General features: G+C 42.1%; 1 protein-coding gene across 4 annotated transcripts in view; it reads left to right on the top strand.

The window, feature by feature from the left end:
- Nucleotides 1–15466, top strand: part of LOC143815170 (NACHT, LRR and PYD domains-containing protein 12-like) — a 125745-nt gene that overhangs the window by 82171 nt on the left and 28108 nt on the right. For 3 of the 4 annotated variants that reach the window (XM_077294117.1, XM_077294118.1, XM_077294116.1), the window contains exons 6-8: nt 4821–6531; nt 8667–8837; nt 13413–13583. In XM_077294117.1, coding sequence (XP_077150232.1) covers nt 4821–6531; nt 8667–8837; nt 13413–13583 — 2053 coding nt within the window. The remainder of the gene's footprint in view (nt 1–4820; nt 6532–8666; nt 8838–13412; nt 13584–15466) is intronic. The other variant, XM_077294119.1, reaches the window with a different exon arrangement.

Consider the following 15466-nt stretch of genomic DNA (forward strand, 5'->3'; position numbering starts at 1 on the left):
TCATCTCTGTGTTTGTCATTTCCTCTTACCTCACCGTTATTATTTGTGGGGGGCTTGTATCCTACTTTTGGGGTCTATTCTCTGGAGGCAAGAGAGGTCTTTGTTTTCCTCTTCTAGGGGTAGTTAGTCCTCCGGCTGGCGCGAGACATCTAGCGACCAACGTAGGCATGTTCCCCGGCTACTTCTAGTGTTGGCGTTAGGAGTAGATATATGGTCAACCCAGTTACCACTGCCCTATGAGCTGGATTTTTGTACTTCGCAGACTTGCTGATATCTCTGAGACCCTCGCCATTGGGGTCATAACACATTTCCTTCCTTTGAAGTCCACGCCATCAGACTCTTTAAGCCCTTCTCCTTGCCGGTGGCGGTTGTTTATCGCCCTCCAGGCTCCTCCCGCCTGTTTATAGACCACTTTGCCACCTGGCTTACTCACTTTCTATCCTGTAACATCCCCACCCTCATCATGGGAGACTTTAACATGCCCATCAATGATCCCCTCTCCCAATCTGCCTCTCATCTTCTTTCTCTAACTTCTTCATTCGGCCTCTCACAGTTTACTAATTATCCTACGCATGGGAATACTCTGGACCTGGTTTTCTCCCGTCCCGGATCGCTGCACGACTTTACTAACTCCCCTCTCCCGCTTTCAGACCACAACCTTCTTTCCTTCTCTGTCAAGAATTGTCTCCTCACCCAGGACACCCCTACTTACCACACTTATCGGAATACACGTTCCATTAATACCCAGCAGCTTATGGACAATCTCCACACATCTTTAGCCCCCATCTCCTACCTCTCCTTTCCAGACTTAGCATTGTCACACTTCAATAATACACTGAAGAATGCCCTAGATGAAGCAGCACCTTCTACACGCAGAAAGACCCGACAGACAACGGCAGCCCTGGCACACTATGCAAACACGCTTTCTTCAGCATTGCTCAAGGTGTGCAGAGCGGCAGTGGAGAAAATCTCTCTTAGCAGAAGACTTCATCCACTATAAGTTCATGCTCAAAACCTATAACTCTGCCCTTTATCTGGCCAAACAATCCTACTTCACCACCATCATCACCTCACTATCCAGCAACCCAAAACAACTTTTTGAAACCTTAAACTCCCTCCTGAAACCTAAAATACAGGCCCCCATCACCAATCTCAGTGGGGAGGATCTGGCCACTTACTTCCTAGAAAAAATCAACCACATCCATCAGGATATCTCAGCTCAATCTCCTCAGTGCCTGGATCCCCTTCCCTGCTGCACCTCAAGCTCACTAGACATCTTTGTGCCTGTCTCAGAAGAAGAAGTTTCCAAGCTCCTCGCTTCTGCTCGGCCTACAACCTGCAACAGTGACCCTATTCCTTCACCTCTCCTGCAGTCTCTCTCACCAGTGGTCACCACTCACCTGACTAAAATATTTAACCTCTCTCTTTCTTCAGGTATCTTTCCCTCCTCATTTAAACATGCCATCATAACCCCTTTACTTAAAAAGCCATCTCTGGACCAGAACTGCACTGCTAACTACAGAGCTGTCTCTAACCTTTCCTTCATCTCTAAACTCCTGGAACACTTGGTCCACTCCCGTCTAATCCGATATCTCTCGGATAACTCTCTGCTCGACCCCTTACAATCTGGTTTCCGCTCTTTATGTAGCGCCCCCACTGCCGCAGGGCCGAGGGGTACCCAGTGCCGGGTCTCTGAGTCTCTGCTCTGGGGTTGTCACGGTGGCTAGACCCAGTCCGTGACCCTGCTGAGGGGCGCCCAGTGAAAGGTGGAGATGGTGGTGAGGTTGTGGTGCTGTGCGGGTCGCAGTAAATAATGAGGACACCAGGTTGCAGTCTCTTTACCTCTTTACTGAAGGCTTCAAGGAACTCAATCCGGAATACGGCTAACCAGGGCTGTCTGAGACCGGCCGGTCCAAAGGCACATTAGGAGTTCCCTTTCCAGGTGGGGATCAGTATCTACCTTCTTGCGCTTGTGTGTTGTAGTCCTTCCCTGCTGAGCACCCCGGGATAGTCCTCACAACTGCTGTGTCTGTCTCTGATATTCGTTCTCTCCGTCCCCCCAGATCATATGGCTAGGACGCACCCATATGACGGGGTAGGCCTGGAGTTCTTCCGGGACCCTAGAGTCGCCCCTCTCCCACAGCTGCCTCCGTTGTCTGCTTAGGTGTTTTAGTGAGACAGCCAACCTATAATTGGCTGTCCTGCCGTGGTTTGAAGTAATGCTTGTAGTCCCTTACTTGCTCAGCGTTCCGGCCACCGACTGTTTGCTCCTCAGAAGGATGTTGCCTCGGTCTTACAGCACGACTCCTTCTGGTACTATTGCCTCTTTGCTGTATCCCCGTTGCTCACTGGTTTGTGCTATCCTTAGGAGTCTGCCAGGACCCCATCCCTGACAGGTCCTCTCTCTAGCTCTTCCCAGTTACTTCTCCCTGTCTTCCTGTCCAACCCCCAGTTTTACCAGAGTGTGAGGAGTGGCCTAGTAGATAGAACCACACCTCCTGGTGGCCGGAGTGTGAAGTGTAGTGTATGTGTTACCTGGTCAGGCGAACTCCTTTAATGCAGTCAGACGTAACATCACTCCCCTTAGTGGCAGAGCGACATTACTGCAACGACCAGGACTCTGGGGCGCTGCATTTACACTCCACTGAAACTGCCCTCAATAAAGTCTCTAATGATCTAATAACAGCAAAATCCAAAGGTCATTGCTCTCTGCTGATTCTCCTGGATCTCTCTGCCGCATTTGACACTGTGGATCACCAGCTCCTTCTCACTATGCTCCGCTCCATAGGCCTCAAGGACACAGCCCTCTCCTGGTTCTCCTCCTACCTCTCTGACCGCTCCTTCACTGTATCCTTTGCCGGCTCCTCTTCCTCTCCTCGTCCCCTTACTATCGGGGTTCTGCAGGGCTCAGTCCTAGGCCCCCTCCTCTTCTCTCTATACACGGCCCCTATTGGACAAACAATCAGCAGATTTGGGTTCCAGTATCATCTCTATGCTGATGACACCCAGTTATACACTTCTTCCCCTGTCATCACCCCTACCCTAATTCAAAATACCAAGGATTGTCTGTCTGCTGTCTCTAACATCATGTTCTCCCTCTATCTGAAACTAAATCTCTCCAAAACGGAACTTCTTGTGTTTCTCCCTTCTACTAACCTCACTCTTCCCAACATCTAAATTACCCTGGAGGGTTCAACCATAACTCCCCAAGCAGCATGCCCGCTGTCTTGGGGTCATATTCAACACTGATCTTTCCTTTACTCCCTATATCCGATCACTCACTCGCTCTTGTCACCTGCATCTTAAAAACATCTCCAGAATCCGACCTTTTCTCACCTTTGAAACTGCTAAGACTCTTACTGTCACTCTTATTCATTCTCGTCTGGACTACTGCAACTCTCTTCTGATCGGTCTCCCTCTTAGCAAACTTTCTCCTCTCCAATCCATCTTGAATGCGGCAGCCAGGGTCATATTTCTGTCCAACCGCTTCACCGATGCCTCCATCTTGTGCCAGTCATTACACTGGCTACCCATTCACTACAGGGTCCAGTATAAACTCATCTCTCTCACCCACAAAGCCCTCCACAGTTCTGCACCGCCTTATATCTCCTCTCTCATCTCTGTCTATCGCCCTACACGTGCTCTCCGTTCTACAAATGACCGAAGGCTAACATCCCCCGTAATCCGAACCTCGCACCTCCGTCTCCAAGACTTCTCTCGTGCTGCACCACCTCTCTGGAATGCACTTCCCCAGACGATCAGGCTGATACCTAGCCCCGACCTATTCAAGCGCGCTTTAAAAACCCATCTCTTCAAACAAGCCTACCACATCAACTACTCAGTAAACTAACTTTGCCCTGTTCCCTCCTTCCAAATATTATTCTAAATCTGCACCCTACTACTCATCTGTCTCCACACCCTCCATGCACATGATAACTGCACATGATAACTGCACTTGATACTTGACTATTGCACTCAAACACATGGGCTGATGACCGGATCATGCAGTTTTATATGAAAATCCCTATTTATTATAATTGCCAGACCTGAAATAACGAGCACTTTTCACCTATTGTGTCCCCCCATTTCCTTGTAGATTGTAAGCTTGCAAGCAGGGACCTCACCCCTAATGTCACTGTTTAAATTGTCTTAACTTGTATTGAATTTGTCTGTACATGTCCCCGCTTAATTGTAAAGTGCTGCGGAATATGTTGGCGCTATATAAATAAAAATTATTATTATTATTATCAGGAACTATTGGTTCTTTAGTATCTACTGTGCCTGATATCTGAGCTTTACTCTATTGATTCTTTTTTCTATTTTAATTCGATTCAAGCAACTCCTTAATCTTTCTTTTAATTATTCTGCCATTTATAGACTCACAATTTTTGATTGCCTCTTTTCTCTGTTTTAAATGTATGTTTCTTAAGCATGATGTCTTCCTTAATGTCAGATTACAACAGTTGGAGAATATCAAAGATGGAAGTGCTTTTGAATGGGAAAGTGTTTTGGTCAAGTGTGCATGGGGGGATCAATGAAGTTTAATTTTAAAGTCTAGGAAACCAAGTAAGGAAAGTACAAACTCAAGTAAATGGGGGGAAATGTACTGCCATTTAAAGAGTTGAAGGAATATAGTTGGAGAAAGATATGCCCTATTGATGAATCTACTCCAGTGTTTCATAATTATCTTCCACTGATTAATATAAAATATTTGATTTCTGATTCCAAAAAAGGAAAAAAAATGTATTAGTGATCTTATAAGAAACCCAATTTTGTTCCAATTTCTTATCTTAAACTTAACTTTCGATATTGTTTTTTAGCTGTCCAGGAATGTCACAAGAATCATTTACATGAAAAAACAAAGACTCTTATAGAGAACAAACTTCCAGGATGTAACCAGGAAGAGGAAAGTTTTTCATTCTGTACCCGTTATGTGAATCTCATAATTGTCTCCACTAAACAGTTTAGGGAACGCTCTGAGAATGAACTCATAGAAACTGGGGTAAAACATGAGGAGTACACAAGGAAAACACAAAATGAATTACAACGCATTACCCCAAACAAGATGTTTCGTTGCGGTCACCAATCTAGACATGTGCCACATATGGTAATGGTGAGCGGAGTGCCAGGTGTAGGGAAGACCACACTCATGCAGAAGTTTGTGTATGATTGGGTGACAGGAAAACTCTACCAAAGATTCTCTTTTGTTTTTTTCTTCAAATTCCGGGAACTCAACAGACTGGAGGATAAGGTTACACTGGAGACAATGATCCTTAATCAATACCCATATCTGGAGGGGCAGCTTGGGAACATCCTTCAAGATCCAGAGAAACTTCTCTTTATATTCGATGGTTTAGATGAAAGCAGTCATGATGACATGGATTTTAGATCAAGTCGCTTGTGCTCTAATTATAAGCAGGCTGAACTTTGTGGTCAGATTATTGTTAGTTTGGTGAGAAAGTCTCTTCTTAATGGTTGTTCTGTTCTGATGACCAGTCGCCCAACCAGACTGGCATTGATTGATTGTTGTAATGTATTTCAGCGAATGGTAGAAATCATTGGATTTTTTCCAGAAGAACGGCAGATGTACTTTGAAAATTTCTTCAATAACACCAAGGAACTGGCAGAAAAAGCTTTTAATTATGTGAGGCAGAATGACACATTGTACACGTTCTGCTACCTCCCATCTTACTGCTGGATCATCTGTACAGTGTTATCCAAGAGCTTCCAACCAACAAGTAGCGCTCAGCGGGTGTCATTATTACCCAAAACTGTGACACAGCTCTTTGCGATATTTGTCGCCAACATTCTGTCCAATCACAGCTTGTACCAAAGTGATGCCCAAAAACTCTTGCGGTCCATCGGATGGATGGCAGAATATGGAGTAATGAATCACAAGGTTATTTTCGATCATCGACATCTGGGTTCCTTCCAAGTGAACAATAAGTCAAAACTCTTATCAAGTTTTCTGATGGAATCTGAGGAACCCGTGTACTATTCCTTCTTACATCTCACTGTACAGGAGTTCTTGTCTGCCTTTGTCCATTACGCTGATTATACTCCTGTGAGGTTACAGAAATCGCTAAAAGAAGCAAGATCCTATTCTGATGGACGAGGTGAAATATTCCTCCGATTCCTGTGTGGTCTATCAGACAGCTCCACCAGGTCAATACTAAGTGGATACCTGGATGTAAAAGCAACTATGTCATCCAGGGATGTTATCACTTGGGTGAAGAACTTTCTTTCAGAAGAAAATAAAATGATGGGAAGTATAGACAATAAGCGACGTCTTCTCACCACATTCTTTTATCTGTTTGAAACCCGGAATAAAGCTCTGGTTCTGGATACATTGAAATCATATACCGTTTTTGACCTTTCTGGTATTCACTTGTCAGCTCTAGACTGCACAGTGTTGGCATTTATTCTGCAAGCCTACACAAGTGTAGAAAAACTCGATTTAACTGAATGTTCCATAAATGCTGAAGGATTAGAAAGACTTGCACCAGTTTTGCATAACCTCCAGAATCTCAGGTACAGTGCAAATTATATTTTATTTTTACATTTATTGTATTTATGTATCATGCTTTTTAGTACTGGACCTATTATTATGTAGTGCCTTTGCTTTATGCAGCAGCCACACGCTGCTTTGTGAACCTGTGTGCAGTGAGTGACTCCTATACAGAGGAGACAGATAAAAATGCGCACACACTGACACTGTGTGCACATACTCGCCCCCAGCATGTCAGTGGGCACACACTCTCATCCGTACAAATGCATTGAAAAACATTTTAAGGAAAATAAAAATAACACAACTCACAAAATATGGTTGCATAAATGTGAACACCCTGTTCTAATTGAGTATATGTTGTGTTAAGAATTAGCCAATCACATTTACACTCATGGTAAATAGCAGTCAGTACACTGCTGCCATCATTTATAGTGATTCTGATTAACACCATGTAAAGTTTTGCTGTTTTAGTCAAATTTTCCTGACATTTTCTTAGTTGCATTTTACAGCAAAACCCATGGTCCATAAACAGCTTGCAACACAGCAAAAGAATCTGATTGTTGAAAGTTATCAGTCAGAAGAAAAATATAACATTTTTTCCAAGACAGTTAAACTATGGAACACTGAAGATTGGCATAAAGAAGTGGATTAAACTTGGCACAACAGTGACATTATCTGAAGCTGGATGTTCCTCAAAATTTTATGAAAAAAAGAAGAATATTGGTCCAGGGAGGTCAACATCAACATTAAAGGAACTAAGGGAATTTCTGGCAAGTACTGGTTATGTGCTGCATGTGACTACAATCTCCCGGATTCTTCATACTGTATGTCTTACCTGTGGATAGGGTGGCAAGATAGAAGCCTTTTCTTGTAAAAAAAAAAACCATGCAAGCCTGAATATTTTGCCAACACCTACATCAAGTCTGTGAAAAGCATGAGCCAGATTTTTTTGGGCATAACTCCAAAAGATATGTTTGGAGAAAAGCCAACACTATACATCACCAAAACAACACCATACCCACAGCAAAGCACAATGGAGGCTACATAATGTATTGGGGCTGTTTATTGGCAGCTGGAGCTGGGGATTTACTCAAGGTAGAAGGAGTTAAGAATAGTTCCAAATATGAAATAGAACCTTCTCGTCGTTGCTAAAAAAACTGCAGATGAATAGGCATTGTATCTTGCCGCACAACGACCCCAAGCATACCTCCAAATCAACAAAATAATGGATACACCAGAAGATGATGAAAATTTAGGAATGACCCAGTCAGAGCCCAGACCTGAATCTGAAAATCTGTCGTTTGACCTGAAGAGGGCGCTGTACACAGGAGATGCCCTGGCAATCTGACAGATTTGAAGCTATTACAAGGAAGAGTGGGCAAAGATTGCCAATTCTATATGTGCCATGCTGATAGACTCCAGTCCTAGCCAAAAAAGATTGAATTATGTTTTAAATTCAAAGGGTACTTCAACAAAGTATTAGTTTAAGAGTGTGCATCTTTATGCAACCACATTATTTTAGTTCTTGATTTTTCTTTTTCCAGTGCATGAGGAAGACTCATTATTCAACTAAAACATTGCACACTATGTGGTGGTAATAAATATACACGTTTTATTTTTTCAAAATACCCTAGTGTTGTTATTTTTCATATTTATTTTGATTACTTTCAAAGAGTTGTTCAACCCTTATGGCAATGTGCACAGGCCATTTTAGTTGATACCAGATGAAGGGGCGTCCAGTCTCAATTGTATGATTGTATCGCAGTTTAACAAGGTGAATGTTTATGCAACTACATTATTTCAATTCTTTATTTTTATTTTTCCACTCAAAGAGATTTCAGATTATTTTTCGATGGATTTATGTAGTTTATAGGTGACATTAAAGGTGGAAACAGTTCTGAAATGTATTGTTCTTGGTGTGGTTTCTTTTTTACATGACAAAAGCCTGGCATTTTAACAGGGGTGTGTAGACTTTTTATACCTACAGTAGCTACCGACATTCCTGACATCCACCACACACCAGAGGTGGTTTCTAGAGATTATATTTATGGATCTCGGTAACAGCTGAAGACATTTTCACTTTTATTCGCAATCTACCGATTTTATACTGATGCTCTGTAGACGCATCACCCACTTCTCATCTTTTTTATTCTTACAGATTGGTTAAAAATAATCTACCAGAAATGTCTTGCATCCAGTTGGCCTCTATAATAAGAAATAGCCGGTCCCTGAAGACACTCGGCCTGGCTGTTAACAATCTATCCGGTCCTCACTTCAGTGACTTAATGGAGGCTCTGTCCAGTCCAGACTGCACAGTCGCGAATTTACAGTAAGTACCTTATATACTCAAGTATAAGCCGACCCGAGTATAAGCCGACCCCCCTAATTTTGCCACAAAAAACTGTGAAAACTTAATGACTCGAATATAAGCCTAGGGTGGGAAATGCAGCAGCATCGTAAACCTCGTACTGGCTTTCGGCTCTCCTGACCTGGGCTTGACAGCTGCATATTAATCCATCATGCTGATGCCACCTGTGGTATTCGGTCAGTAGAGACCGACGCTGCTAAAAGGGCTCCGCTGGGGTGATGTTATGGCAGCTAGATGGTATACCTTCCCACAGGTGAAGTAGGTCCCCAGGGCTCCCGGTGTATAGGTGAAGATGGTGAATGGTGCAGTAAAGAACGAGGACACAGGTTTACGGTCTCTTTACCTGCTTTACTGGAGACTTCAGGTATCCACAGTCCAGGGCTCCATATCATAGGTATAGGCAGGGTCCGGCCAGCTTGGAACCAACTTCAGAGTCCCCTCTACCAGGTGGAGATGAAAGCCTTACTCATGGCGTGGTGGTAATGTAGTCCCTTACTGCCTATGGCTTCTAGCAAGGTCCTCACTGTTCCTATCTGTCCTCCATAAAGGTGGGACGCAAACCCATATGACAGGTGGCTCAAGCCTTTTTTATAGGGTCTCTATCATGACCAGGGTTCTATGTGCCACTGTGCCTCCTGGATGTTAGGGCGGACAGGTGATATCTAATACAGCTGTCCTGTCAGTTTCTGCTGTGCCTCTTAGAGTCCGACACAACCTTGGTCTTCTGGCTACCGGTGTCTGCACTCGGCCAGGGAGGTAGCCCAGTCACAGCTATCCTTCCCAGATGTCACTCTCCTGTGCTTTGCTCTCCTGCACGCTCTCTACAAACTGTTCTTTCCTTCTGTAATTCACTATCCAGGAGCTGCAGCACCTCTGGCTGCACGGCCCCTCACACGTCTTCCTGCCTCAGACTGCTCCAGTCTGCTATCCGGCACTCTCTGACTAACTTTCCCTCCAGACCAGAATTTATATATAGGGGAGCCACCCATAAGCAGGATCAGAGCTCCCCCTTCTGGCCTGGAGTGTGAACTGTTGCATGTTTGTGTTTACCTGATAGAAGAGGTCTTCCCTTGCTTCCAAGTGTGACATCACTCTCCTCGTGAGGAAAGCAATGCCACTGTAACAACCAGCACCCTGGGGTGTTACAGTCATGCTTAGGTCAGGAGAGGTGCCGACCATTCCGTGCAGTGCGATGCGATTCTCGCACGAGAAATTCAGTAGTGTTTCTCTGCCCTTGGAGTTGGGCTAGGGCTAGTGTTAGGGATAGAATAATAAAATTGTTGCATAAAAAAAAAAAAGAAGCAGAAAAATATACATATAAGCGTATAACGTTTTTATTTAATGTCTGATTTTGATAACTTACCCTCTCCCCCCAAAAAAACCCTATAATTTCATCAACATTTTCCCAAAGGGGTATAATTTTCAAAATACAGTCACTTGAGAGGGGATTCTGCTCTTCTAGCAATTAGGGGCTCTGTATATGGAGTCTGCAAATTATTCTAGGAAAATCTGTGCTCCAGGAGGCAAATAGTGCTCTGTCCCTCCCCAGTCTCCGTATTGCTAAGCAGTACTATACAGCCACTTATGGGGTATTGCCATGTTCAGTAGGTTCAGTAGGTTCATGTTCAGGGGTTCTACTCTTCTGGTAAGTCAGGGGCTCTACCAGTGGGCATGGCACCCGCAAACCATAACAGTAAAATCTGCACTATAGTATGGCACTCCTTCCCTTCTAAACTTTGCACTGTGCCTGAAAAATATTTCCCCATTACATGTAGGGTCTTGGCACACAAAAGTAGTATTCCCACATATGGGGTATCGGCATACTCAGGAGAAATTGCACAACAAATTTTATGATGCAATTTCTCCTGTTACCTCCAAACAGGACATGGCGTTATCTAATGAGTCCAGCAAATTTTACATTAAAAAAGTCAAATGACGCTCCTTTCCTTTCAAGTCCTGCCGTACACCCAAACAGTAGTTTTCTCCCACATGTGAGATATCGGCGTACTCAGGTGAAATTGCACAACAAATTGTATGGTGCAATTTCTGCTGTTACCCTTATGCATATGCAAAATTTTGGGTTAAAATAACATTTTTGTGGGGAAAATGTGATTTTTTTTAATTTTCATGGCTCAACGTTATAAACTTCTGTGAAGCACCTGGGAATTCAATGTGCTCACTATACATCTAGATAAGTTTGCTGAGGGATCTAGTTTCCAAAATGGTGTCACTTGTGGGGAATTTTCACTGTTAGGCACCTCAGGGACTCTCCAAACATGACATGGCGTCCGCTTATTGTTCCAACAAATTTTGCATTCAAAAAGTCAAATGGCGCTCCTTCCCTTCTGAGCTCCGCTGTGCGTCCAGTGGTTTTCCCCCTCATATGGGGTATCGGCATTCTCAGGAGAAATTGCACTACAAATTTTGGGGTCCATTTTTTCCTGTTACTCTTGTGAAAATAAAAAATTGGGTCTTAAGTAAATTTTAAGAAAAAAATTAAATTTTCATTTTTTTTCCATATTCTAAAAATTCCTGTGAAGCACCTGAATGGAAAATAAGTTTCTGAACGTGGTTTTGAGCACCTAGAGGAGTACAGTATTTAGAATTATGTAATTTTTGGCTATTTTCTATCATATAAACCCCTCGAAGTTACTTCAAATATGAGGTGGTCCTCAAAAAAATGGTTTTGTAAATTTTGTTGGAAAAAGGAGAAGTTGCTGGTCAACTTTAAACCCTTAAATCTTCCTAACAAAAAAAAGGTTTAAAAGATTGTGCTGATGTAAAGTGGACATGAGGGAAATGTTATTTATTAATTATTAACTATTTTGTATGAAACATTTCTCTGATATGAAGGCATAAGAATTCAAAGTTTGAAAATTGCTAGATTTTCCAGATTTTCCCCAAATTTCCAATTTTCCACAAATAAATGCAAGTTATATCAAAGACATTTTACTACTATCAGTGTTGTACAATCAGTGGGATCCATTGAAGAGTTCCAGAGGTATTACCTTATAAAGTGACAGTGGTCAGAATCGTAAAAATTGGCCTGGTCATTAACGTGCAAACCACCTTGGGGGGTAAAGTGGTTAAAGTGTCTGTGGACATGTGGTGGCACAGAAGATGCTCACACACAGTAAAATTATAAATAGCACATTAAACACATCAAGAATTATTAGACATAGCAGCAAGAATTATTAAATATAACAGCATGATTCAAAAATAGAACAATCATGTTTGATGATGTTTCTATCGAAATTGATATAATACTAGTAAAAAATGATGGTAGATAGTAAGTTACATAGTTAGCAATCGTGAGTCAAATGCACTGGTGCCATCAACCGTACAGATTATAGAATGTGAATAACTATATGCATCAGGGATTGATTACATACAGGCAATCACAATAACAATATAATGAATGAATGTAGCAAACCAAACATAACAGTAATAATGTAGGTATCTGCTGGTGGTGAGACACCTAACCCCAACGCACGTTTCGGACCTAGTCTTTTTGTCAAGCTGGCTTACTAAAAGATGAGCAGAAGATGGGTCAAAGGACTCCTGTCTAGCACCTCAGATAAATTACATGGCTGATAAACAAGGTCCAGAAAATCAGTTAGCACCAACTCCACAAGAAAATAGAATTGTTTGTTGGTTGCATTCTACAAAAATGAAATGTTGTAGCCTAACCATTTCACATAATATGTGGCATATTTTGTAGAACCGCTCTATATGTTATTAATAATAATAATAATAATAATAGTAGTGTGTTTTAAAAATGCCTTAGTTGAATAATATCACTTTGTAGCCACAAGCAAAAGGCTCATGTGTCTAGGCCTGCAGTAGACATTAGGGTAGACAAATTAGCAAAAAGAGAACAGTGTGATTTTGATTTTTCTATTGGGAGAAATACAACCTCCAGATACGAAGAGAGTGGTCAGTATGTGGGAGTTATTTTGTAAAAGTTCTGACAACAGTCCTGTGAACCACATAAGACCTTCAGTGTGTTGATTCTTAGGCTTCCTATGAAGGGGCACCGGAATAAAGTAGTAACAGTAGATCTTTGGGCAGATTAAAGATATAGCAAATAAAAAAAAAAAAGTATTGACATACCTCCAAATCTCCTGTGGTTAAACATTATTACTTGGGACGTTTACCTTGCCATATATTTTTATTACTTGACTAAATCATTTAGTTGAGATGGGTATGGTAAAGAAACATAATAAATACAAAATTCAAGGTAAGGCTACCCTTTTAAAAGCATGAAAACTGCCTAGTATTAAAAAGGAAAAGGTGGACCACGTCATCTGACATGAGACCTTATATCAAGATGTTATAGTTCTGCATCTATATGCAGCTCTGTAGGTAAAACGATAGGTGTCATATAGCTGCATGGATTCCAGATATTCACCGCACATCAGAGGCGACTTCAAGTGATGCTATTGATGGATTTTACCAGTACTCGGGGATCATTTTCTCTTCACATTCACAATCTGCAGACTTTATAGTAGCGCTCTCATCTTCTTACTGTTACAGATTGGATGATAATAAATTACAAGGCACTTCTTGCGCCCAGTTGGCATCTGGACTAAGCAGTAACCAGTCCCTGAAGATACTTAACCTGAGTAATAACAATCTGTCCGGGCCACAATTCAATGACTTGATAAAAGCCCTATCTAATCCAACCTGCAGGATAGAGAAACTACAGTGAGTATTACCGGTGTGCACATGTGCAGGACACCCTGTAAATTGATTTTAATATCTTTTGCTCTGCACCCTTGTTATTTCTATTACTTTAATATAGATTTGTCTTTATTACTATAAGAAACAGCTGTTGGGTGACCTGGGTCCATGGGCTCCTTTCCTGTCCCTAACATTAGGGGGTGCCCTAGCTCTCCCTGCTCCCCAGGATACTTCAGATGGTGAAGATGCCAGGGCCTCCGCCCTTGCCTTATCTCCTAAATTAGCCCACTGTCTGTTCTCTTTCCCTACCCAGGAAAGAGGGGGCGCTACTGTGCACTGCAATACATCAACCCAACAGGACAACACAGACAAGGGTTAACAGAAAACTCCAGACATGCAAAATATTCACTCACATATAACAGAGGAATCCACTGGGGTGTGCTGGAAGGGGAAAAAATAATAAAGAAGGATAAGGAATTACCACGTGTACAAACCAAAGTCAACAGTCACTAATAACTCTTCCAATTCTCCTTCTCATACCGACTCCTTTCCTTCCATTAGCCATGCAGCAGTAAAGCTAGCTCTGATGAAAATTAGTATCAGAGCCCAAATTATAAAGGGAAAAGGAGTGGCTAACCGAGCATAGCTGAGCACAGGGATTTCCAACATGGCCGATTAACCCCTGTTCTGCCGGAAGAAATAGACACATTTAATATGATGGAGAAGTGCTTCTTCTCAGTGCTGGAGTAGAAGCAAATCAGAGGCTGCGTTCTTCTGGCTCCACACTGTCGGTGTAACCCCGTGACACTTCTATTCTGCTTTTCCAGTTTCCCCAGACTGCTTACAGAACATAATAATTGACAGTACAGCTGTTGGCAGTGAAAGGCTCATCCCCTGTCTCCTCTGGGTGTTGTGTTTATGACAAGAATCTGCTGCAGCAGCAGCTCATCCCCAGAGGTAGTGAGACACACGTGCTGACCCTGTCACTGCCATCATCTGTACTCCAAATGAGTACATTTTGATATAAAGGCAGATAAATAGACTGGGGAAAACCAAGGGTTTGGAAGTCACTTACAAGTATTTTTTTCTTTTTTTCCAGCAATGAAGGTAAATCACCTAATAAAATGATTTGCAAAGTATCATAACTTTCCATGCTGGACAAAATTATAGCAAAAAAATGACAAGTTTAGTTACTTTTTAAGGGATTGCTACATTGTGCTGCCCAATATAGGACTAGTTGTGGGACATACTGACATTTCTCCATATTTTGCTGTCAGCTTTTTTATAGGCATCAGGCTTTTTATTTCTACTACACTGCTCGATTATTAGGCAATTTGTGTTTTTGATGATGAATTTTGTAACTGAACAGCAACAGTGCCGTCTGTCAGTCCAAAATGGTAATATACCTGAAATCTGAAAATTTAAGAAAGTAAAAGTCAGGTTGTTATCTTTCATAAGAGAATATCTGTTCAGAATTATTGGGCAACTATTATAGTAAATTGTTATGCAATTAAATGAAAAATGTAAAATTTCTCATCTCAATTGGTTATTTTCAAGGCTAAATTAAGAATAATAATCAAATAGTTTATTTATCTGCTCACAATTCACTTTTTGGACAGTACCAACCACAACCTCCCAGACACTGCTCAGAGAGAGGTGACTGTTTTCCTTCAACGTAAATCTTCCATTTAAAGCATACTGCTTTGCGCACGCATTAACTAGGGAGGAAAGCGAATCAACGGCAAGTCAATTTCGCGACCAGCGTGCGGCCAGCGGGAAAAAAAGGGGTTAATAAAAGACCCGAAAACACTGCCCATATGACCCAAAAAAGGACCCGCCAAATTCAGGTGATAGGTTCCCTTTAAGAATGGTCCACAAGTTCTTAATAGAGGTCAAGTCATATGAGA

This window comes from Ranitomeya variabilis, chromosome 3, assembly GCF_051348905.1.
Source record: "Ranitomeya variabilis isolate aRanVar5 chromosome 3, aRanVar5.hap1, whole genome shotgun sequence".
In the NCBI taxonomy this organism is placed as follows: Eukaryota; Metazoa; Chordata; class Amphibia; order Anura; family Dendrobatidae; genus Ranitomeya; species Ranitomeya variabilis.